General features: G+C 41.8%; 2 protein-coding genes across 10 annotated transcripts in view; both read right to left on the reverse strand.

Annotated features, from left to right (window-relative positions):
* Positions 1 to 8664, reverse strand: part of AGPAT4 (1-acylglycerol-3-phosphate O-acyltransferase 4) — a 61122-nt gene extending 52458 nt beyond the window's left edge. For all 6 annotated transcript variants that reach the window (XR_014524397.1, XR_014524398.1, XR_014524399.1 and 3 more), the window contains exons 1-2: positions 8560 to 8664; positions 2151 to 6262 (exon numbers count right to left, since the gene is read on the reverse strand). The gene's annotated coding sequence lies outside the window, so the exon portion shown is untranslated. The remainder of the gene's footprint in view (positions 1 to 2150; positions 6263 to 8559) is intronic.
* A 29-nt stretch (positions 8665 to 8693) lies between these two features.
* Positions 8694 to 26772, reverse strand: part of PRKN (parkin RBR E3 ubiquitin protein ligase) — a 618246-nt gene continuing 600167 nt past the window's right edge. For 2 of the 4 annotated variants that reach the window (XM_083496542.1, XM_083496541.1), the window contains 3 exons: positions 17755 to 17841; positions 10882 to 10999; positions 8694 to 10597 (listed from right to left, as the gene is read on the reverse strand). In XM_083496542.1, the coding sequence (XP_083352668.1) occupies positions 10488 to 10597; positions 10882 to 10999; positions 17755 to 17841 (315 nt within the window). In that variant the 3' untranslated portion in view covers positions 8694 to 10487. The remainder of the gene's footprint in view (positions 10598 to 10881; positions 11000 to 17754; positions 17842 to 26772) is intronic. The other 2 variants (XM_083496543.1, XM_083496544.1) reach the window with 1 other exon arrangement.

The raw sequence follows: 26772 nt of genomic DNA on the forward strand, positions 1-26772 counted from the left end.
CATCATTAAGCCTTTATGCCAGAATGCTGCATGGATTAATCTAGTAGCATTGGATGTGAACGAACTGCAGTTCATCAAAAGTTGAACTGGGATGCCATAGCAACTGTTAGGATGAATGGCCTTTTAAATGCAGAAAAGGGAGGGGGAAGGAGCAACCTAGAGTGCACAGCCTCAGTGGGGCTCTCTTTGTTTTCTGGTCTCATTTTTGCCCATGCTGCTGGTGGAGTTGTAAGGCAGCCTCTCCAAACCTGTTGTGGACTATTGGCGCCATTAGCACAAGTGCACTGGCTGGGGTTGATGGGAGTTGTAGTCCAAAACAGCTGGAGGGATGGGAAAGGCTGCTGAAAGGTTTGGATAGCCAAGATAACCCTGTGCGATAGTGGGATGTTTACTTGTGGGTCAAGTTTTTAAAACCACAGGCAGCTTGGCCTTAACTGTAACACTCAGATCTTTTGGACACCACAGAACAAAAACAAAGAACATTGTAGTTTTTCCAAACAGAAATAGAGATTAAGGACCAGATTGGTCAGCATTACCTAGTGGTTAGAAGTCAAAATTAGAGAGCAAGCTTTCACATTTTCCACGACTCTTCATCAAGCAGAATGTTAACGCTGTTGTATGCCACCCCAATCTCCAAATTGTGTGAGATTCCAGGGGTTCCAGGAACTTACCCAGGGTGCATGTTTCCTTGTAATGAGGGACAGTGGAGACTGTGGTGTCTTTAGGATATATGGTTTCTCATTACCAGCCAGATGAGGGACAGGACCCACCCATTTACCCTCTGGAACAAAACCTTTCCTTTGTTACCCTAACCACTCATACTTAGGGGCTATTAGTTCACCAAGAAGCTGGTCTGGCTATTCCAACAGTTGAATCCTTGCTGGATCTAGGAATAAGAAGCGACTCAGAAATACAGCCTAACCCCACCCCCCAAAAACTTACAACAATACTATGAATAATACTGTGACACATCTACCAGTAATTCTAGTACTATGAATAATCTTCTCTCTCTCTTGTATTGCTTTATCTTTGGGCCTCATTTGTCCCTTTGTAATCTGAAATGTTAGTTGGATTATGATTGGTAAATTTAATGTACTGAATTTAAAAAATAAAAACCTCTTGGAGTACTCAAACTGCTTAGGTATGGTCCCTAACCCCTGCTTCAAGTGCCACTAGAATCATTAGCCTAGAGTTGCTGCTCCGATTTTATGCAGGGGACAAGCAGCCATTAACTCTTCCCCACTTTGCAGACCCCACACCATTCCCAAGTGCCCTGTAGTCTGCAGCAGTAAAAGAAGAGGAAGGAGATGTTAAGGGGGCAGTAGAGGGAGAAGGAAGATGGGAGAGCTCTGACCTGTGAATGTGAACTCTTCTTTTGTTTACAGAATGAAATTTATGATCCAAGCCATTGCTATCTCTGCAAATAGTTTACTTTTACTTTACAGGCTGAACTCTCACACAAACAGAGCAACCCCATGAGATAGCTGATAAGATGACGATACCTAGGTCATCACCTCCTGTGCATTATTTTACAGGTTGTGGATAACATTTCCCTTTGCATGCACAGGATCAGTATTATGACATGTCATGACTGTGCCTTTTAGTTAATGGCAGATAACCATATACAGCAAGCCACCATTAAAGATGTGCAAGCGTTCCTGACTTCCTCTTCTATTCCAGATCCTTGCAAATGTTTGCTTCTAAGAATGAAACATTCTGAACACACTTTCTGCCTAAGGCTTAATACTTTGAGGAAGTCTTTAAAACTTATTTTCACAATGGCCCAAAGCCAGAATCTCTCATATCTATGCCCTCTGGCAATAACAATGATTGTTATCTCTCCTTCTCATTTGCTGCATATAGAACAATTGCATTGCAGGAATCAAGGGATGCTGTATAAAAGGCTCGGTGACAGGGCCCTTACTTCACATGCAGAAGGTCCCAGGTTCAATCCTTGGCATCCCCACCAAGGGCTCTGGAAAGATGCCCCTCCCTATGAAATCTTAGCGAGCTGCTGCTAATTGGGGAAGCAACTGAACTATGGGGACTAATCAATGGTCTAATGTATTTGTTTTATTGTTATACTATACACATAAACATCACAAAGCAGCATGCAAAAAAAGTGTAAAATTGCACTGAAGCATACTTACAGATAACATACAGAATCACAAGTAGGGAGAGCACTGTTCCACTCAGGTCCTGCTTGCCAGCTTCCCATAGGCATCTGGTTGGCCACTCGGAGCACAGGATGCGGGACTCAATGGGCCTTTCACCTGCTCCAGCAAAGTTCTTCTTATGCACTCATAAAGCCAGCTTCTTATCTGCTTCCTTTCTATGTCATCAAACGTTAGCCAAAACAAGACAACAGCATTGTGTTGGGGCCCAGGCAGACAGATTTTGCAGCAGATTTTCAGAAGGAGCTGCCAGAATCTGTCACAGGGTCCATCTGTTTCTGAATATGCCTACAGCCCTCTCTAGGCGTTGGTATAAGCACTGGCTTAAATAAGTTACAGCACAAGTATATCAGCATTTCAATACCTGCATGGCAGGGACTGGGCCCTCCCCTGCCTTTCCCCAATCCTTGAAGTATGCTGGAGATGGGGGGCAGCAGCAAGAGCTAAGTGTACATCATGTGGGCAACAGATGGTCCAGATGTCTCTAGCCACTGGCACCAATGACATCATTGGTTTGCAGCACTTGGAGGCCTAATAAACTTCCGCACGCCTGACATTTCCCATGCTTTCCCCATGTCTGGATCAATGCGCTCCTTGATCTGGTAGCCCTTCCTATTGGCTTTTTATAAGCCTCAGTAGTATCCCCTCCATAATTCTGTCCCAGAAAAAAAGAGTCTAACAGCCAAGTAATTTTAGCTCTTAAAGTGAGACACAGAAGGAGACCATTGTGAAGAATCAAATAACCATGCTTGGTTGCAGAATGTAAAAGTTTACTTACATACAAGATGATGAAAAGTCTGATTGACTAATGTTGCTGTTGAATGACAGAAATTAAGGATGAGCATCAACTTTATTGTACAGTATGATTCTTTGTCATATATTCTCATTGTGTTGATATTAAAAGATAAGGATCTGTGCCTCATTGCCAAAGGGAAGATTCTATTGGTTTCAGTAGGGTGAAAGATTTTATCCTGGATGTTCTCCAGAGACCTTTTATATACGACTCGCATCTCGGACTCCCACACTGGGACTTGAGCAGGGCTTCATGTAAGTTGTAATAGAGGATGAATGCTATTGTCATGGTGATGCACTTGTAGAAATAAAAAGTGTTTATAGCAGACGAGCTTCTAGAATAAGTTGGTACATATATTTATTTTGATCTCATTTCCTATTTTTTGCACACAGACAAGCAAGCAAGCAAGCAAGCAAGCAAATTGCCTGGGATTCGTAATAATTATTTTTTAAATAAAAGAAGAGGTAAAACTTCATGTGATTCTCTTATTGTGGGTATAATATATATATTATTGGTACTGGGTATTGTTCATTGAACTATGGGCATTATTTTATATTCCCTGAAACTTCTGGTGTGTTTTAAATGACCTGTAGGTGTTGAATTGATTCAGTTTTGTATTGTAATGCATTATAACTATGGTTAGTGTATGTAATTGTCTGTTCTTTTACCCACTTTCAACACTTTGGACTAGCACTAGGACTAAGCTGCAAATGTTGACTTTACTTTCCCCTTTAACACACATCATATATGCATGCAGCATTCTCATTCTGCCTTATACCCAAAATTCAGCACATAAGAATATTCCAGACTATTGGGCCCAATATATTTTTCCTAGGCTGCATTTACTCTAAGCATCAATACCAGAGATGAATATATGCTGTTGCTATAGGGAACAATGAGAGGTTGAAGTGTTAAGAGTTGGGAGCATATCCCATTGATTTAGCCTTACTGTAGCATTTAAATGGAACATACCGTAATCAAATACTGTCCAAAATGGTTAGTAGAGTATTGCTAACTAAAATGTAAAAGTTGAAGTCTGTTTCCTAATGAGAGACATATACCTCTACCCCATCCTCTCTGATCTACCTGATCTTGCTCAATCATAACCATCTTGAAGGAAGAGCAGGATACAAATGTAGAAGAAATCAATCAATACTTGTCACAGCATACACTTCCGCCTGAAGAGAAGATGGAGGGAGCTAACACCTGAAAGAATGTCAGAGGTAGATACCTTGACATTAGGAGGACAGCTATCCCCCTCTGCAATGTGCTGCAGGAAACGGCACCTTCATTCTCTTTTTGTTACCACTCAGGCCAGAGAAAGTGTCACTGGGGTGTGGAAGCACAAGCCTTGAAGAACTGAATGTTTTGACTAGGCCGCATATTTTACCCAGCCACACCTTAATAGGCCTTGTGCCCAAATTTACAAGAATTAAATACTGAATTGTATATTTCCCTTCTTGTTGAAGGGTTCACATTACACCAAGGACTAATTCAATTTAAAAACATCAATGATTATTGAGAGTTGGCTGTGTTGGTTTCTTCAGGGTTCAATATACTCACCATAATCTGTGTTAGCATGAAGAAATTAATCACTGGAATTCACTAACTGTTATAAAACTTTAAAGTAAACTGCAATTAGAAAACCAATCAGAGATCACAATATTAAGGAAGAAAGTTTTCTCTTAATTTATGTTAGTGTAATATTCGTGTAATATCCTTTCCCCTGCCCCACTGACCTATTTGGTTAAATAAGTTTTGCAGGCTTTTGGAGCGCTGACAACAGAGGCACTGACTACACATTACCATATATGCAAACATGAATGTGTGAGTCCCCAATGATGGCCTTTTTTCTTTTTTGAAAAGCAGCTTTAGGAAGAGAGAATTTGAAGCAGAGCAGTGTGGGGATTGAGGGAGAAGAGAAGGTGCTTAACTCTTTCCCTTCCTGCCATTTATAAGCTCTAAACAGATTCCCTCCCAAACTGTTTTATGTATGCAGAGTTCAAAATGTGTGTTTGTGTGACATGTTTGTGTGTGCAACCATCTGAGGGTGATTTGGAGCAGATAATCTCTGTGTGGTGAAAGGATTAAGCACCTTCTCTCTGCTGCTTCCCTGCTCCAATTTCCCTTCTCCTGAAGTTATTTTTAGCAAAAACTCCTCGAACCTAGTGTTCTACCTGTTTACTCATAATGCATAGCTTTGTGCCTGAAGCCCACTAGTCTCAAGATGAAGGGCCAGGATGGTAAACATGTATATAGGCAAGCCAAGTGAAAAGATGCAACCTTCTTCCTATTGTGACATTACAACACAAGCAATGTCCTGTATTTATGTGTCTGGTCCCACCATTAGTAGGAATTAATCTAAACAAAAAAAGATATTACAAAATGTTTCACTTCCCTCTTTAATGATTCAGGTCCTAGCAGGCTGAATCTAAAAATAAAATGTGAGTGATTGCCACATTCACTCAGCTGTTAACATCTCTTCACTCAAAAATATCTTGGCACTGGACTGCAAAGGTAGTTTTTGCATGAAATATGTGCTCCTAAATTTGGACTCTTACAACACAAGCATTTGGAAATATTGGAAGTGCGGGAGTTGGAACTTCTAGCAATTTTCAAAGTGTGTTAACTTTCTCTTTCTGCAGAGAAAAAAGTTTGAGGAAGTGCAAAGATTACACAACAAAATTATGAAAGAGAGCAGCAACACCGTCCTACTGCAGTTGCTATATGTGGAGAAATGCCACCCTATTTTAGGGCATCACTCCTGTCCTTGTACTGCTTAAAACTCCAAAACCAATGTCAAAATATTGCAAATTAGGATAAGGATTTTTCTATATTGGGCTCAATGGCAGATACATGTTCAGCAGGCCGCAGCAGGGAGAAAAGAGAAGCAGGGCCACCTACCATAAATCTACTGAGAAGTAGGGATGGGGGAGAAATTTGGTTTTGTTCACATATTTCTCCAAACTTACCTAACTTCCACTTTTTGAAACAGTACACAAACTTAAACGTGAATTTTGTGGTGCTGTTTGCCAAACAAAAAGTGTACAAAAAGTAGGTTACATTCAAAGGTGCATTGTACGGCTTGCAAAAATGTGTATGGGTAGCCAAATGGTATTAAAATACACATATTAGGAGAAATGAGGATATTTGTTCTTGGGAAAAAATTGCAGTCATATGGCAAACTGAAGACTGGAAGAATGAGAAACTCAGAAAAAGATTCATCCATTCCTGCTGAGAAGCCAGTTCCATCATGCTCCTCCTTCAATTAGCTGGTGGTTGTCCTTCTATCATGCTACAGCAGAGGGAGAAAAGGGAAGCAGGACTACTCCACCTCTACTTGGAAAATCAGCAACATTTGTTTCCTTCTCATCTTCTACTGTTTCCATTTCAGCTGGTGATTATAAGAACTTTGTAACTAAGAATTAGTGCCTGAGTATATTTCTTTCCCTTCTCTCTCCCCAATGCCTTTTGCGTTGCAAATTGTAGCTGTTCTGCGAGCCTCTTGCAGCCAAAGAGTGGGGTAAAAATAAAAAATGGAAAACTTGCATGTGGGAAATAGCCAAAACAAATCTAGCACTCAGACAATGCTTCCCTATCCCTCGCCTCACTTCAAACAACTGAGGTACATCATTGGTTCTGATGCAAATCACTGAATGACAAATGATGGATGCCGCCCATTTTCACACACAGCAGAGCTGAATCAGAATAGAAAACAGATTTGCTAGGATCTGGCAAATTCCTCTCCAGGGTTGGAAGACTGAGCTGCATACGCCATGCAGCACATGAGCAAATATAGTCTCTGCCACTATCATAGCATCATGCATGCTCTATGTATGTAGAATTCTCTACCTCACTGTAGTACTTTTTGGCATTATAGAACTGATGCCATTGCAAGAGGCTTTGTGCATGGGCTAAAGCACTGGGGAAGACTGTGGACCATCTGGATTCCAGAGTAGGTTGGATGGATGTTGACCTCTATATGATATATGAATGAAAAATCTAGGCCTTGCAATTTTTTTTCAAAGGAGAATCAATTTGTTCCTTGGCAACACCCCTATTTCTGTAGTCCAAGTGGAAGTCTGCAATAAATGGCTTGCAATAAATGCAATGAAGGTAAGGTAAAGGTAAAGGGACCCCTGACCATTAGGTCCAGTCGTGAGCGACTCTGGAGTTGCGGTGCTCATCTCGCTTTATTGGCCGAGGGAGCCGGCGTACAGCTTCCGGGTCATGTGGCCAGCATGACTAAGCCACTTCTGGAGAACCAGAGCAGCACACGGAAACGCCGTTTACCTTCCTGCTGGAGTGGTACCTATTTATCTACTTGCACTTTGACATGCTTTCGAACTGCTAGGTTGGCAGGAGCAGGGACCAAGCAACGGGAGCTCACCCCGTTGTGGGGATTCGAACCGCCGACCTTCTGATCAGCAAGCCCTAGGCTCTGTGGTTTAACCCACAGCGCCACCCACGTCCCTTAGGCAATGAAGGTAGGCTTGGTTAAATGAAACAAAGACATTAGATGTTGTAGAGGGCAGATCAATAATTATTAAGACCAAATTGTACTGTGTCCACATCTGAATTGTGGAACTACAGAGCAGCTGATTACAGATCTGAAAAGGATGCAGGTATTCATATGATCATCATCATTCATATGTAGATAGGTAGCCGTGTTGGTCTGCCATAGTCAAAATAAAAAAAATTCCTTCCAGTAGCACCTTAAAGACCAACTAAGTTAGTTCTTGGTATGAGCTTTCGTGTGCATGCACACTTCTTCAGATACACTGAAACAGAAGTTGCCAGATCCTTCTATATAGTGAGAAGGTGGGGAGGGGTGTTACTCAGAAGGGTGGTGGGAATGGGAGATAGGCAGATAGCTGGGAGAGCCTGTTGACTCTTAACGACTGTAATAGGTCTTACAGGAAAAGGCAAGGGGTGAGAAGGTGAGAAATGGTATAGTCATGTATAGTGAGATAAGAATCCAATGTCTTTGTTCAGCCCAGGTTTTTCCATTGTTTTAAGTTTGGTAATGAGTTGTAATTCAGCAGCTTCTCTTTCCAGTCTGTTTCTGAAATTCCTTTGTAGTAAAACAGCTACTTTGAGATCTTGTATAGAATGTCCTGGGAGATTGAAGTGTTCTCCTACTGGTTTCTCTGTTTTGTGATTCTTGATGTCAGATTTATGTCCGTTTATTCTTTAGCGTAAGGTTTGGCCTGTTTGTCCAATATAGAGAGCTGAAGGACACTGTTGTGTATGCCATCAAATGCCAACAGTGTCCTTCAGCTCTCTATATTGGACAAACAGGCCAATATGATCATCATCATCATTCATATGATCATCATCATTTGTTCAAGACCAATGATCTAAACAAGACTAACATTTTAAAGATTACTCACACCATCTGCATAAATACAAAAGTTTTAGGATCTAAGTAATCAAGGAGCACTTTAATGTTGGGCACCCTTTCTAGTAGTCCAACAAGAAGCTCTTAGAGCATAGTGCTATGCATATGTACTTGGACATATCTCTTGCTATGTTTTCTGTTCTTAGTTCAATGGAGCATCGCATCCCAAAGGAAGCAGTGCAAACACTTACTACATTTTACAGTATTCACTCTGTGTATTCTCCTTGCATCTGTTGAACGGCCTTAAGAATACGGAGTACTTAAACAGAATCCAGCCTGTAGAGATTGAAAAAGTGATGTAATAACATGTTCAGAGAACACCTGGAAAAGTAAACATATGAACTTTATTATTTTCTTTTGATGCTTATCCTGAATTTATTCAGCCAGACATCACAAAGAGAATTGATTTGATTCAGCATGAGAGCAAACTTCTTTGATTGTGCATCTTATTTCTGTGAAAAGTAGATTCGCTGATATGAGGAAGAGGTAGTGTTGGGCTCTGATAATGACATGTACAGAAGCTTATTCCCTAATCCTTTCCCATTCTTTTCTTTGTTTTTTGGCAGTCAATTTCTTGAAAGAGTGGCTTCCATTTGTCAGAATTTGCCAGTGTGAAGCTATTGATGTTAACACATTAACCTGATGGAGAAGTGCTTGCTAATTTCCACATTTAATCTTTTTGAACCTGCCTTTCCCAAACTTCCCTCCCCTAACTGGGGTCCAAGACTTGAAATAAGTCCAACTAGGGAGGAAACTGAGGTTTGGGAAGGGGTCATGGTCTGAAAAACAACAGGTAGAGGAATGGATAGGAACTCCCCTTCTGCCTGTCACTTTTCTTAATCATCCCCATCCTGCTTGGCAGCTAGTCGATGGGAGTCTATATATGAAGACATGGGTCTGCTGCCATCCTGTCTTGTTCCACTCTTAAATTGTTAGGCATCATTCATCACCAACACATAGTATCCAGCAGGCATCAAATTCCTTCTTGGATCAGCCAAACTGTGCCTAAACAAACTCAGACTTTGGTAACTTAAAAGCATAGATCTTTGATTAAAGCAACCACTAAGTTGTTCTTGGCAGTTGTAGTACATATTTATGGAGTAACTGCCTAGATCCATGTGAGAGATGCTGTGCTGCCCATAGGATGGCTTGTGATCCAGCAGAGGTGTCTGCTAACCTAAGAGGGGTCCCCTTTCCCACTGCAGACCTCATGTCACCTTCCATACTATTCTGGAAGGTCTCACAATCCCCTGGGACAGAGGGGGCTGCAGCAGACAAGGGAATTTGTAGGAAATCATTTGCCCACCTCCTTATCAGCACATGCCTCTGTCAGATTAAAAAAAAGGAACATTCCATGAGCAAGACAGCAAAAGTGGATTTTGACTGCACATACAACATGTCTAAAACACAATGTTTTAAAACATGAGCTTAACTTCCATGGAGGCCTGTCAGAAAATGAATTACAATTCCAAATATTGTTCATGTAACACTGTATGTCTAACTACTGTTTGCCAAGCAGAACACCTGAGGTGGAAATTATCAATGCCACATGACTTTAATAGATGTTGACATGGAAACCTAGGGTATGAAAGTGGAATTAATATACAGTATTAGGTGACTTATCATAGCATATGCTGAAAATGCAGATGTTATAGGAAATCATGCTCCCCATAAGGCATAAGTCTTTATCAACTGTGGCCAATAAAATACTTAAAGTGATCCAGTCTTAGATCAAAGAACAAACCCATTAAAGAAATAAACTGGAACTGGTAACACTACCCATTTCCCCAAAGGAGGAACACCACTAGGGGGTGTTGGTGGAACAAGGGGTAATTTACCAGAACAAATGAAAGCATGAGCCCTCTAAATTTTACGTGTCATCATGAATTTAGGAAGCATAAGGGCGATCTGAACAAACAATTGTTCATTTACCTACATATCTGAGCTAATAAATAGGTGTTTTATTAAGTGAATTCCTTAATATGGGTTAATGAGGAATTCACTCCCTGAGCAAGGAGTTCAGGATTTGACCCTGGTAGAAGGAGCTGTGCTTGTGGGTCTACATTCTCGAGTACCAGCATATTGTCATATGTGCTGTTTTTGCAGTGTTGTTTGGTGATCAGTCAAACCAATGATCGCCCATGCAAGTCCTGTTCCACTCTAGGCTACAGTTCCAACACCACTCAAATCTGCACTGAGGCCGAGGACACTTCATATGCATGCATCCACCTAGAAGAAAAACCAAAACAGAAAATAAGAAATTGCAAATGAGTTCATAGGCAAAAGTGGATGGATGACAAAAAATAAAAATAATGGGCATATAATATTTAGAATTTACTATGCTTGACGGTGTGGCTTGGGAGAGAGGGTCCAGGGAGAGACCAAGGGCCTAATAGAAAGGCTTTTGTGCAACATTTCGCCCCTGGGCCTGACGTCCCTCCCCTGGGCTGTATTGATCAGTATTGATCAGTATTGAATACTGATCAGTATTGAATACTGATCAATAAACTTACCATCCTTTTCCACTGGAACATGACACTTAGGGCATGGCTTCGTCGTTCTTTTGATTGTTTCTTTGGATGCCTCTTCCCATCGAGCCTGTAGGGCTGCGTGCTCATCAACTCCATATCCCTGTAAAAGGGGGGGGGGGAGATGAACAGAATGCTGCTCAAGCAGAAAATAGGACATGTGGCTGTTTCTTTCAGTTTGATCCTCCTATGCAGATAATGAGGAGGGCAGATATTACTTCCACTGACGAGAGAAGAGGTTTCCAGAGAAGCAGCCCTGTTACTCTCTTGCCACAAAGCCAACATAGAGTCTTGTAACACACTGAATTCTCTCTGTAAGGAAGATGTGAAGAAAGCTCTGCTATAAGCCAGAATATCATCACCACTGTTGAAGAGGGCTTGGTTTTGTACCCATTTTACACAAATGACGGCTAAAGACGAAAAGACCATCAAGATAAATCTATCAGTAGGGTCCTCCTTTCCACCTGTTGACTCTGTCTGGTTCATATGTATCTGGGCTGGTGACTGACTTTAAGTCATTTGCCTAATCAAGAAGAGAAGCATCAGGTAAACTGGGTGTTTTCAGCTCCAAAGTGATGCTGTGTCCATGATGGAGGGGACAGGGGCCTGCACCCCACAAAGTCCATCACTAGCCCATATCTGAAGCAGCCAATTGAACCAAATCACACAGTTAAACAGTTTCCTTTTACCTCTCCTTCATTAGATAGATAGATAGATAAATAGATAGATGGGGGGGATATATTACATGAAAATTAACCAGTGTTAGAACGATAGAATTGTGGAGTTGGAAGGGACCCAAGGGTCATCTAGCCCAACCCCTGCAATGCAGGAAAATGTAGGTGGCCCAAAAGGGGATCAAAATGTGCAACATTGGTGTTATCGGCACCATGCTCTAACCAACTGAGCTAACTGATGTTGACATAACCTTGTACTAAGTTCCCCTCTTTCCCTGACTTCTTCCTCCTCTTCTCTAGTATGACAGATTTATTCTTTTATGCTGTTTCTTCCAGTGACATTTCATTATGCCATGTTATTCCCCCTATAATAACATCAACCAAGCTGCAAGCACACAGAAATCATTTGCATCACTTCTGCATACCAAAGCGCTTGACATTTATGTATTTTGTAACTTGATAAATGGTATTGCATGACTGGGTATTATTATCTTAGCAAAACAAATCAGCCCAGCATATATATTCACCATCTTCCAGGAATCACCACAATTAACTTGTTTTGGGAAAGCTCATCGCATAATCCCACACTGAAGCCAAATTATGAAATTGTGACTACCAGTTATGCATTGCTATATGATTATAGAAAACCATCACCTACGTGTAAAAGACCGGCCTTCTCAATCATGCATACCTGCAGCAAAAACAGATTAGACAGCTGTTGTTCAGCAAGCATGAAGCATCGCTTGGTCAGCAATGACTATAATAGTTATGAACTTCTTGCCATCTTCTGGTGATGGCAAGAACTGCAGGGTGAAAGCAATTCCAGATGATCAAGCTCTCTTCATCAATCCGTTTTGCAGAACTTTTCGTTTTGCCATCAGGACATGCTTTGGAATGATTAACAGAACCTTTTGCCTTTCCCTAGCCTGCTTTTACATGAAGCAGAAATGATTCACACTACAGTAAAATAAATGTTACAAGATTTGAAAGGGAAATGTTTAGCGTCTGTGCCAGAAAGTTACTAGAACAACTAAGGATGCTTCCAGAGAACCTGTTTATAGAGCATTCATCCTGACTCGCTTGCATAAGGTTTGTGGGTAGGTTATATGAAGCAAATGTTCCCTCAAACTTTGCAGTGCATTTCCTCATTACTTTCCTTTATTGCAAAAAGTACAACGGGGGGGGGGGGGGAGCTGGTTTGTTTCACAAGAACACCAAAGCAGCTTTGCTTGTGGAACCTGAATTTGCCAGTATATGACTGAATTCCACCCCCAAAAAATCAAGGGTCTGGAAGCTTTAAGAGTATAAATAGCAGAATCCCTAAGCCCACTTTGGGTGACATCCCATATATCATCGTGTTAGGAACATCTGATCTTGACATAAGAATGTGGCTACATTAAAAAGATCATTTTCTGAATTTCTTCAAATATATGTGGGGTAATCTAGTGGAAGAGGGAGCACCCCCACTTCCTCACTTGTGTTGTTCCTCTTTGGCTTCCATTCGTGTGAGGAAAAATGAGAAAGTCAGGTCAAATCCTGTGTACATTGGCCCAACTACATTAAGCCAAAGCTCCATCTAGTCTAGCGTCCTGTTAGACAGTGGTTAGGCAGATGCTCATGCAAAGACTTTCTTTTCCAACTATGATTGCTGATTTGATTTAACTGATGAAACACACCTCTGTCAGCTGGTTCTTGGCCTGAATGTACAGTGGTACCTCGGGTTACAGACGCTTCAGGTTATAGACTCTGCTAACCCAGAAATAGTACCTCGGGTTAAGAACTTTGCTTCAGGATGAAAACAGAAATCGTGCAGCGGCAGCGGGAGGCCCCATTAGCTAAAGTGGTACCTCAGGTCAAGAACAGTTTCAGGTTAAGAACAGACCTCCGGAACGAATTAAGTTCTTAACCCAAGGTACCACTGTACACAGGATTTGCCCTGCCCCTCTCGTCTTTCTTCACACAAGTGAGTGGAAGCCAAAGAATGACTGTACGAGTAAGGTAGTGGAGGTGTTTCTTCTTCTACTGGATTACGCCACATACATTTGCAAACAGTCCGTTTTACATACCTTTGCAACTAGTGCCAAATTATGATGCCTTCTGTTGAAGAATCTTGAAATATATGTGCAGGTAAGCATAGAATAGGAAAATACTTGGCAACGCTATGGTAGCTAGCTTCTAGCAGGCACTGGGCATATATCACCTAACACAAAATACTTTCTAAATGGAATCAAAATGGCAGATAAGATTCAAACTGTCAAAAAATAACACTGTAAAATTTTAAGACAGAAGGCACGAAAACAGTTTTGTTGCATTGAATAAATCCTTGGATCACTTCAATTCCTGTAAGGAGTATGAGAATGAGTATGAGTATGAGAGGCCTCAATTTTTTCCCCTTTAGCTCACATGTGTTCTCTCTAGTAACATAGTGCCACCATGTGGTAAAATACTACGAATGCACCAAAGTAAAGTGGAAAAGCCCTCAAGTGAGAGAGAAGTCACTGAATGATTAAATCTCTCTCTCTTTCAGTGTATACATGATGGAAACTCTCCTTTGCTGTGTCATGAGAAGTATGTATACGTTACATTTCTAGAGGGGTAGCCATATTAGTCTTCAGCAGCAATATTAAAAAGTAATACTACGGGTCACCAACATTTTTGGACCAGTAGGCACATTTGAATATCAAGAACGTGCTGTGGGTTCCAGTCACAATTTTGCTACCCGGGAAGCATGGCATAGTACAACATGGCTGCTATGGGAGCAGCCATAACTGAAAATGAGAGAGAGGGTACAGTCATTGCTCTCCCAACCCAGACGACATTAGGTTTACCATGGGAAGTCTGCTATGTCCTGCTGGCCTTGATTGTGGAGCTCACACAACATTGTTCTATCTCTCTCACACAGTGATGCTGCTGCTGTCTAATAACAACAGGGAGCATTCTCCAGCAACAGGAAAAATATACAAGGTGGCCACACACTCACTCTCATGCACAGGCTCACTGTAAATATATAGTTCACAGAAACACATACCTCTTCCTCCCTCTCTCTCTTACACACATCTCTCTCCCCCTCTCTCTGCCCAAGTGCATCTCTCCCTCTCTCACAGACCTCATCAGCCTGCCCATGAGGTGAGGTGAGGCAGTTGCCTCAGGGCAGCAGGAGCTGGAAATCTGGGAGGGGCAGCACACCTAGTCTCCTTGCAGTGTGCCCTATGCTTGTTGGTATCCTCATCTTGCGCCTCTGCTGCGCATTATTATCTGTTTTGCATCTACCAGTAAAACATCCTGGGCCAGCCCTATACTAACAAGACAGTCAAGGAAAACTTGCAAAAATCAAAGCTATCTTTGTCATCATGCTACATCAGGTGGCAACTGGCATTGTCCAACTTTAAACAAATTATATATTTATTTGCCTCCTAGCTGTGGCTTTTTGGAGGATTCAGCACACATAATGCCTTATTGTTTTCTTATAGCAACCTTCTCTAGGTCCCTACACAAGTAGTTCATAACTGCCCATCCTCTGCAGTCCTGTACACCCAACACAACAAACATTGATCAATCACAACACACGCGTAGCAATCTGCCTTGTACTGGGTTAGACCTTGGGCCCATCAGCACCTTGTCATTTACTGAATGGCAGTAGCTCCTCAATGTTTCAGACAAAGTTTTTGTTTTTACTAGTCTCATATGGAAATGCCAGGGATTCAGCTTGACCCGTTTTGTAAGTAAAGCACAAGCTCTGCCACTGAACTACAGCCCCACCTTATGGTAGTTGCCCAAAAAGTAAATGCCATTTTTGGAAACAGAGGGTCTGTATATACTGTACATACTGCTTGGGGGGGACGACCTGATGTTACATTTTCAGTACAGATAGGCAAGTATTGATATCTGAGATATCTGAGATTAACATATACTTAGGCATATAATGCCTACTTTTGATCCTCTGATTTCAGAAGGACGAATTCACGCAAGACCAGAGGGAAACCCCCTACTCCCACAACTATAAGCACAACCACAGATTGCTGAGATGTGGGTGAAAGTGTTGGGCCCATATTGCTGAACTATTTAAGATCACATTACTGTTGCAGCAACAAATAAAAGTGAATTTCTCAGTATTCTACTGCCAAAAAGTTGAACTTTAAAGAACTTCCATTTCATTAGGATTAATATATAAATTGGCTCGCTGCTTTACCCCATCACGCTGTATCTCCATGTTTATGGCTTTTTAATGGGTCTTGACATTATCTCAGCATAATTGTATTGAAATAATCTTACCCACAGTTTGGCATTTAGCCTCATAGGGTGAACAACAGGCCTCAGAACTACTATGAATTTTAAAGATAATGATCAGCTTATGATATTCAGCCCAAAGAAGCCATCCTGTTTGAAAATTCTCACAGTACTTGGAGAAACAATTTATGCTGTTAAATTAAGTCCCCCTTTTTAGTTCCAACCACAAAAGTGTCCTTAGTAGCGAATTAAATGCAAGTTTGTTGGCAAGAAAAAGCTGGCAAACTTTTCAGAGATGTGTGTTAACTAAATACAATCCCAAAAGGCCTTTCAAAGAGGCCACATCTGTGCTAACCAATGACACTGTTCTGTAAGTTTCTAGAGGAAGAAAGCAAAGCAAATAATAAAAAAGCAATAAAATCAATAGTATGGCCAATTCAGGAACTATGTTGAGTGCAGAAAGACATAATCCATAACACCTTTTTAGGTCCCAAATATCTGAAAGACCTCCTCTCTTCCTGCAGACAGTCTTAGATGTCAAGAGAAAACCCCCTTGGTTCTTCCAGTGCACTCTGATGTTTGAAGAGGTGACAGACCAGGAGAAAGTGTAGACCCTAAGTTGTGGAATTCTTTTCCCATAGAGGTGCGTCTGGCATCTTCTTTATGGAGTCTTCTTTGTATGCTGAAATCACACCTCTTTACTCTGGCCTTTGACACCCAAGATACATATTTTAGGACCCATCCCATTCTCTTGATGATAATCTATTTTAATTGTTTTTAATATCATCATTTTAAATTGTTGAGACCTGTCCCGGGACCTCATGATGAAGGGCAGGTAAGACATCTAATCTAAAAGTTATTTCCCAAACTTCTAGAACTCAGATCTTCTAAACTATCTCTTCAACCCCGCTGGGCAGGGCTGGCTCCATGTCTGTATCCCCAGGTCAGGAAGGCTGATGCCTGAGAGAGAAGTTTGTTTCAGCAATGAAGTAGCTCTGACTGAGAGCTTATACACGAACCAGAGGCTTCACTCCTTTCTAGCCCTCAGCCAGGCCCTGATCCAAGCAGGTGCTTCTATGAGCTTCCCCACACAACTATTCTCTCATGAAGCTAGCCAGGCACTTTGATGACAGTTTTGAAGTTCCTGCCTGGTTGACCATCTGTCTCTGCTCATGCGGTCCTGGGGGAGATGACCTCCTCATCTTAGGAGATTTTAGGTTTGAAGTCCAGACAGGGCTGGACTCTCACACACCCCAAGTATGCAGAGGCCCTTGGCATACTGTACTTTCTGGTGGGAAGACTCCTGTGCCCCACCATCTCTGGCTCCCCTGGTGGCAGTGGTAATGACAACAGGCAGCAGGAAGAAACAGCATTCCAGTAGGCAATAAGCACCTGGGTCTATAGACTGCCATTTTAACTTCCTTGACATAGTGAAAGGGCATTAACAGAAATTAAAATGGCGGTTCCCAGGCCCAGTCACTCTTAAAAGGTAGAGAGTTGGGCAGGTGTCTGTAGTAAACTCTGCTGCGGTGCTGCAACCCTGTCTAAGAATACTGCATGATGATGCTGAGCCTGTCCTTGGCAGCCATCTCTTTGGCAAGTGAACGTACAGAATCCTTGCACATCATCTCATCTGCACTGCTCATTCTTCTATATATAGACATCTGTGGAATAGGGCACTTACTCAGCACTGGCAATAAAAGGTGGAGAAGAGCAGGGCTTCTCAGACTTTCCCAGCCAGGGAAGGAGACACATGGAGAGAGGGGCAGTTACCATAATGATCCCCTGCATTTCTGTCTCTCATGATAAGCAAAGCAATTTGGGTAGCTGCAACTCTTGGCCACTGAAAAAACGTGTTTCGCTGTGTCTACACCACGACATGACCCCTCTCTGGAAATTCATGACCTGATGTCCCTGCTTGGGCTGGAGGTAATTTTCTGTGAAATGTGCTATGTACCTCTTGGGCTGTGGCTCCTTGAGTTTCGAAGAGTGTGAGGCATTCTCCTTCATGGTATTCTTCCTTACATTCACGGCAGAACACAAACTGGAAAAAGAAGCCAGAAGACATGAGCAAACATCAGAGATAGAGGCATGATAGCACCATCATAGAGGGTTGTACACCAGCTGATCTATCGTCTTTCTCATCCCATTAAATTCTCATCAGCTCTTCTAATCATGCATCTTATTACCCAGCCTGCTCATTAACACAATCCCATTTATTTGTATAATTTTCTGCTAGGAAATAAGATAACTTCAGAAATTGCAGATATCCTTTACAGACTAGCAACCACAATGAAATACATTTATTTTAGGACAGCGATTTGGAAACTCAGTACCAGGGGCTAAATGTGGCCCCCGAAGCCTCTCTATGTGGCCCTCAGGACTCCCCAGTTGGCAGACCCTCCTGAGCCACTTAGCAGCCCTGCTTTGCAATTTCCTTGGATGTTTTTGTTGGGCTGGGTTGTAACCTTGAACTCTGATAATTCAGGATGGAGGATACAGAGGGGTATGTGAATGTTAAGAAACCAGCCTATTGTAAAAAGGTAAAATTCACATTAATTGTTCTGCTCACTTTTGCCTCTGGCATGTGGCCTCTGGAATGTTGCCCAGACATAACGTGGCCCCTTCAGCTGAAAAAGCTTCAGCATCCTTCCTTTAGGATCCTTTTTGGGAAGCTGGCAAGGCAGAACTGTGCTCTAGTTTCTGCTCTTCTGTGGTTTCCAGCAACGAGTATTCAGAAGCATACCATACGCAGACCATAGTCATCATGGCTATGAGCCACTGATAGTCTTTACTTCCATGAATTTGTCTAATTCTCTTTCAAAGCCATCCAAGTAAGTGGCTATCACTGCCTCCTTTCATTACTATCTAAAAATTATTCCTATGTATCATGTAATGAAGTAAGCTTGCCTTGACATGTGCCACTGATCTTTGAACTATCATTTCCCAATTAATTTCACTGTCCTTGTTGGCAAGAGGAAAAGTCAATAATGTAAAATGGTATTTTTCATCCTATTCTGGAGTTACATAATCTTGACCCACCTTCAGAGAACTGAAGGATTTCTCAACTGTTAGCTACACTGACAAGCCAAGCTGATAAACCACTCTTGATTTCTCGATACAGAGCTGGCTCTCACAAATAATGAATAGACATATCGGCAGCACTTGACACTAAAATGTTTATCTGCCTCATGTCTCATCTTTGCAGTTCCATTTTGCACTCTGTCACGCTTCTGTTGTCACTTTAAGTACCATAGGAAATCACAATTCATTGCAGCACTGCAGAAATGAAGCTTATGCAAAATGAAACAGAACAACAGGCTGACTCCACTCTAAAGCACTCTTTGCATGGGAAGACTGAAGGATTGAGGACCAAAGCACCAAAAGAATGCACTCTGCTGTGTCAGTTTTTGCTGTCTTGAGAACTGGGATACAGCTAGTACATTTCCTGGAAAAACCGAAAGCTCTTTAACCTCAATAGACAGGATGAAGAGAAGAAACAAAACACTCCCCCCAGCTAGCTAAGGAGAAGGGTTGACGTCTTATGGGTTTTAGAGCTCTAAAAAGAGCATGCTGGGAAGACATGTTGAAACAAGCCATCATTCAAGCAGGGTTCTGATGAGCAGTAAGTTTCTCCAGAAAACTAGGGTAGCCTACATAGTGCCCTGCAGATGTTTTGAACTACAGCTTCCATCAACCCTAGCCAGCATGGCTGGTGGTCAGGGTGATGAGAATGAAAGGTTAGCAGGAGCCCAAGACAACTTCATTCCCATTTTATTGTTTGTCCTTAGAGCTACCAGCTGCATCCACCCAACAGTGGCTTTGGTAAGAATGCAACAATTTGTCCCATGTCCCTCCATCCAGTGTGCTTTGAGGACATGTTCTGAACCTGAATCAAGGGAAGCTCTTTCAAACTTGATCTCTTTGGTCTGCTGGATTTCATGAAACACCTTCACTGGACAACAATGGCTCTCCTCATGCCTAGCCCTACCTTCACCATCCCTGTGGCGTAAACTCCTGCAACTTCGCCATCTCAGTCCTCAAAACTCCCTTCTCGGCTGGCCATGTACTGATTTAGCAGGTGGAAGGAGTGAATGGGGCACTGTTGAAAGCCTGTACAATGTTCTTTGCACACGAGCTAGTTTTAGGCATGGCTTGCCTGGCATGTATGTTCTTTTTCTAGATTATTAATGGAAGTGTTTTTAATAACTGTTTTATTCATATCTATTTCTTATGCTGTGAAACTGCTCTGAGGGCCATATGGTTGGAGAACAAATATATAAATAAATTACGTACTTCCTATGCTCACTGCCAGACACTATGTAGATTGACATGATCATTGTTTTTCAGGGGTTGACAGTGATTATCATGCAGTTGTCTGATCCAATGATGGTTCTACTATGAGCTGCCTATCTAACGTGCCAACCATTTGGGGGTAAATGGGCAATAGCTATTGATGGAAGTGATCATCATCTATCTATAGAATTAATGGCTTTTTTAAAAAAAATCCAAGTGTGGACTGCAACATGTTTTTTTACTGTAGACAGTGTGTGTGTTTTCTTGCAGAGTTTCTTATCTGTTATCGATTCCAGAAGAGCAGCTGGTTTAGTCTACAGCAACAAAAAGACAGAAGTGCTGTGGCCCAAGTAGTTAATGAGTCAGTCTCTCAGGTGCCGCGACTTCATTTGTCTTTTTAGCACTAATAAAATGGAGGTAAAATTGAAAGACTCAACATAGTTAATCCAGGTGGCACCAGGCCTTGCTGAATCTCTTCTCATTCAGCTTACAACTAATCAAAACACGACTTCTAAGCATTGCCTTGGCTCATTACCCTGGCCACGTCACCCACTTCCTTTGCTTTCCAGCTTCAGTGCTTTCCCATTTTCTGCAACAGCAAACACCCACCTCCTCCCTTTTGCTTTCTTGGCCCCTCACAGCTCCTTCCTCCACCTCACCTATGCTCTCCCTTAATGTGACTCAGCCAATAAGGCTGCTCTTTAATTGCCCCTCTCTCATTACATTTACAGGCAAACTCCTTTAACTGCATGTCTTAATGTGTATGAGAAGGGGTCAGTGTCTTAATACATCACGTCTTCAATGCTCCATGGTTTGATATGCTCAAAAGCATCTTGTTCATTTACAATATTTAGAAGCTACCCTAGGACAAAAAGTGTGGTTAAGAACCAATAATAATAAAACAACAACAACAACAGCAAACAGTGATGTACATACAACTCAATCTTATATAGGAATTATGTATTTCCTCTAGTCTGCAAAAGTTGTTGGCATTGGCACATCCTTTCACGTAAAAGTCTCTGGCCCTGAACAAAATGTTTATTACCAGGAGATGGTAGTTGCTCAGCAACTTTGGCTGCTCCCCCTAAGAAAAAAGCTCAATAACTGTGTTTGCTTCCCCTAATTTTTATTTTTATTTTTAAATTTGGGTGGGAGCTCAGCAAGTTCCACCACCTCTTTTTCTAGGAAAAAAAGCCCTTTACCACTGCGTTAAAGAGAAGAGCTTGGAACATCTGGATTATTTTCAGCCCTTAATTTCCAACTGCAGTATTCTTTTATGCTTTAAAAAAGTTTTAGAGGCAGACGTCTACAAATATTTTCAGCTACTCTAAACTGTAAGTTGCCTACTTGTTGTGGACACTATGTGAATGAATAAATAAAGCAACTCAGCAACCTGAGAACTTTTCAGCACATTAAGGTTGCAATTCTAGGCGCACTTACATGGAAGTAGATCCCATTAAACCTGTGTATAACATTGCACTGTAAATAGCTCTTTAACAATTGATATACAAAGGTATCCAGTTTAATTTCAAATTACCTTGGGGTCCCTCAAAATGAAAGAGCTGAAATGGTATATAAGACTTTTGAGAACTTTTTTTTCATGCCCTGAGGACCAGCAGCAGTCACGTAGGTGGTGCCTTGTGAAGTAAGTAGGATAGCCATGTTCCCTACCTCACAGAGGACACTCATCTATTTTGGCCCACAACTTTGCCCCTAACAAAGCTGAGAGTACACCTTGGTTGGTTGGTTGGTTGCTTGCTTGGATGGATGGAGGTGACAGCAGGGTGTGTGTGAGTGTGTCTAGAAACTAGCCTACTACACAAAGGCAATGTTTATATTCATTGCCCCACTCACTTTTGCCCCTAGCCCTTCCTACCACGAGCATGTGACACCCCCCCCCCAAGAAGGTAGCTCAGAAGGGAATGCTGCTCCCAGGCTGAAAGAGATTCCCCACCTCTTATCTTGTGTCCTATTTCTCAGTCGGTAGAGCATGAGACTCTTAATCTCAGGAACGTGGGTTCAAGCCCCACACTGAGCAAAATATTGCTGCATTGAAGGGGGTCAGACTAGATGATCCTCATGGTGCCTTCCAGCTCCACAAGTCTATGATTCTATTCTAACAGTGGCCAGCCAGATCTTGGAAGCCCAAGGGCTGCATCTTAAGGCATCTTAAGCCCCCCTTCACAGCTGTTTGCCTCCTACCCAGCAGCTGGTGTTCAGAGGCAACTTGACATTTTCATTAAGCTATCGTGGCTAACAAGAAGAACATCGGAAGAGGAGTTCCATGGGACTACTTACAAATGACCATAAGTAATGCAAATGCTAATTTTCATCCCAAAGGGCTGGGGGAGTTCCATGGGACTGGGACTTAATAATGAAAAAATCTGTGCTGCTAACCGGCCTCTCTTTCCTTAAACGGATGCTTGTTTCCTCTGATAATCCATGCTGTGCTGCAACAGGGGAGTGCTTAATGCATTTGTGTCGGGGAAGGCCTATTTATTCTGACAAACTTATCAACCTCCAGGGTGTTCTTCCACCATGGAACTGATTTTACATCTCATCCATTATCTAATAAGATGTGAAAACAGTTCACCATCTCACCCAGAGATCAGGCTTATTTCCACTGAAGGCAATGGGATGAGATCATTGTCCACAGAGTTCCTTTCAGCATATGAAAGAACATTGGAAGAAGCTTCAAACAGGACTAGCATACAAAACACACACAGAGAGAATTCAAGTACAGCAAGCCTGCAGGGAAGATGCCAGAAAATATTTTCGTAAGGCAACCCACTGCACAAATGTATTAGTTGAAAGCAGGCCTGTACAATGTTGTGACCCACAATACTGAACACTGCCACTCACTTGTGCATAGTGGTTTACCCTGACAGGGACAGCAAAAAGCGGGAAAATTTGTGGCCACACAGCTGTGTTGTAGGCTGTTATGTGAGAAAGTGGTATAGAAATTCTTAAACAATTTCTGGAGTTCTGCTTTAAAACGAGAGTGGATAACTGTGCAATTCATTGGTTGAACCAATATCAGGAGTAATTGGCTTAAGTTAAGCCAATGTAAGTTACTCTTGACATTGGCTTAATTTAAGCCAGTGTAAATTGAGCTGGCTTTTTATATTTAGGATTGTTCTGCTAGTTGAGCTTTGAAACATTGTCTCCATATTGGGAACGCCCACCACCCACTTTATCCCAACACTGGGAATTGCAACAGAACTTGGATTTCTGTGGAATAAGGTTATCTAATAATAAATATCAGAATTACATTACCGGTTGATTTGCAAATGGGTTTGGAAACCATTTACTACTAGAAGCATTTACAAGAAGGTGGCACAAAGGTGTTCAAAACAAGGTTAAAGAAAATCACATGAATAAATGAAGTTTATAAAAACCTCCAAAATCTGAAAAGTATACCAGATCAGGAACACCGCTGCATAAATTGGAAGAGGTAGAAGAGACAGGGATTTTTGCACCACAGTTGTTATTAAAGCAGGGTTTCTGTAGCCTTCTTCAAAGGACCATGTTTGTAAAGAACAGCCCCTAGCGGCACAACAGCAGGAATTTGGCAGGGTGGTGGTGGGAAAGCAAGGAGTGGATTGTGTGTGGAGGGGAACAGAATGCATTTGCTCTGTTGTGGTTTCCTGGCCCTGGAATTCCTGGCATCATGGTTACAACTTCTGAGAAAGGAGTTGGGGCTCTAATCTGCATGGAAGGTGTGTCATCAAACGATATGCCTGGCTACCTATTTCTAAGTGGGTTAGTGGTGGTTGCTCAGTGGTGAGGGGAAAGCATGCTGCCTATGCGCAGAGGCGCCTTCTTTAGCATTACTTAACTGATATTTTTGTTTAAAAATTCTAAGCATGAATATACCAACTGATCTAACTTTGACTAGTTCAAAGTCATAAAATGGGAGCAATGCCATATAACTCGTTTATCCTTAATCATGAAATGCTGAGCTATTTTTTTTTTAAAATGCAAATCCATTATCATCTTTACTGTATTTCAGTAAGACTACTGAAGGGTAGTTTTACAATGGGGAACATTCTCGTCTTCACCACTGCTGCAATTCAGAATTAATTTTCTTGAGAAAGGGACAAAAGTTCATTTATTAATTTGCTTATGTTATTCTGTAAAGTGCCACATATATTGATGGCATATACACCCATACATATATCTAGTTAATTACAATCTGTTGCTTGTCAGCATTTACAGGGTTATCCCAATAAAGCATGGACTCAGTCCTGACTGGGTATTTACAATAAAGGGAAGCTGCAAGGAGTCCACAATTAATCTTTGTTATTACGTTAACTATATATGAGACCTGTTAGACAACTCAGTTATATTTCCTTTTCATTTGTGCCACTTTGATTACCAAAGATATAATACTTCCACAGGAGGACACATGCTATATACTGGAATTGTTTTTAATATACATGGAATTGTCTTTAATAGTTTTTGCATGTAAAATTCTTTTTAATTGCTTTAAGTGTTGATGTTTCTACTTTGAGATCATTTATGGGAAGTGATTCATGAATGGAATAAAATCAGTTAATATATAAATACACCCAGCCTAAAATGAGTGATTCTTTTTTCCAGAAGATGGCAGTAGTGGTACATGAATCAATGTTTATGGGAAAGCTCAGCCAAGCTGAGTGAAAGTCATGCTGAACAGCCAGGACTCAGTCCAGGGTTACTAAAAGCTGATACACGCAAAACTGGTCCTGACAAGCCCATCTCATAAAGAGAAATGGTATTCAGATGTACCGGAACATATGAAAAGCAGGAAAGGCTGCCTGCTATTTCAAGGACACAGAGTCTTCTTAAGAAGGCTGAATGCGACAACAGCTTTTTCAAAATGGGTATCCAGAGATTAAGATGCTAAGAATTAAATCACCATAAATTCAGATGCTATGGCATTCCTCTCTGCTCTACCCTCTTCATCCACAACCTATCTCAGAGCAAGGGAAGAAAGCAACGGGAAAGGAACATTTCCAAAGTAGGAATAAACACATCACTTTTGCCATTTTCTTTATGGCAGCTTGAGCTGTCACTACAACCCAAGTTGCGTTGCTGCCTCTGAAAAGCGCTCTCCAGTGGTGCTGTCAGGGCAAGACTCTGAGGCTGGATCCAGACACATCAAAGAAGCATTGCAGTTAAACGCGTTGTAAATTTAAACAAGGAAAACAGATGGAGAAAAAGGGGGCTCCACAGTGCCATCTGGTGGCACAATGTTATATTGTGTATACAACACATATAAAATGCTTTTTCTTTACCAGTCTAGCTGAGCCCTGAGACAGACATCCAGAGACACACTTAGCAGAACAAGCAGGAAGGCCCTTAAACATAGCAAGGCTGACTTACAACATTTTGAAGTAAATTAAGTCATATACATGATCATCTAAAGAGCCACTTACCATAAAACTACCAAGTCCAGAGTCTAACATTATCTAATTGTACCGCTGGTGCACTCTCCTTACTAAAAAGGAGACGTAGCTACTTGGATAGGCAGCTGGAGGACAGAGCGTGAAGGAAGAGCTATGAGTGGAGGACCCCTTGGGAAACTCAACAAACCTGCTGGACCTTGACCTGGGTGTGGAGAGGGCAACTAGATGGGACACAGCTGAGGGCAGCCTGAGGAAGTACCATCCACTTTGGGAGTCCATAGTGAGGGTGGTATCTACTATGCCAGGAACTATTCTTGTTGTGAGGCTTTTATGGGTGAGCTGAGAGTTTGTCTGGACCCTGGGTAAGATCCCAGAGGCTGAGAGGGAGGGTGTGTCAGAATGAAAATGTATATGTGTGTACACATACACACACACACACACACACACACACACACACACACAGTGCTTTTTTCTAAAAAAATAATAATGTTAAGAGGTACTCTCATTTTCCTACTCATATTGAAATACTGTCCCTCAATGAGGCCTTAGATTCACAAAATGTTTAGGGGTATGTGTCCCCCCCAGAATATATGTATATGTATGTATATATGTGTGTGTGTGTGTAAAAGTGTAATTTTGTCATATTTTGTTTAAGTTGTTTGCTGTTGCTTCAATTTTCTGTACACTGCTTACAGATATTTTTAATATATTAAGCAGTATAGAAATTAAATCATCATTGCCATCATCATCACTGGCAAAGAATGTATAGGGAAGACTCTGAGGAGACGTGGAAGAGAAGAGCTACCTTGTCCAGCTGAGATAGTCACTGCCAGTAGTGATTTTATGCCCCGGCACTTCAATAGCAGGGACGGCCCATCTATTAGACTCAGTAAAGCCATTTGCTTCAGGTGGCAGATATGATCCCCTCCCTGACCGTTCACGACTGCTAGCCCCACCAGGCCTTTGCCCACACAGCCCCGTTGCTCTTTCAGAAACTGCTATGTCGTGGCAGCAGTGTGGGCGCAGCTGCGGGTGAGAGTACAGTTATAGTGACAGGGATGGCAGCAGCATAAGCGTGATAGTGGGGACCTGGATTTGCAGGGTATGTGTGTCACCTTTTGGTCTGATCCTATGCACCTGGAAAAGTGAAAGACTCCTGCAAAAGTAAAGACTTCTGAGGTTTCAGAATTCACATTCAAGGCTTTTGCTTCCTTCACTGATCTCTCATAGAGGCCTTTTTCTCATCATCTCTATTGCATATTTTTTGTTGAGATAGGCCACCTCTTTAT

Source organism: Podarcis liolepis, assembly GCF_965112155.1.
Source record: "Podarcis liolepis genome assembly, chromosome: 3".
NCBI lineage: Eukaryota > Metazoa > Chordata > Lepidosauria > Squamata > Lacertidae > Podarcis > Podarcis liolepis.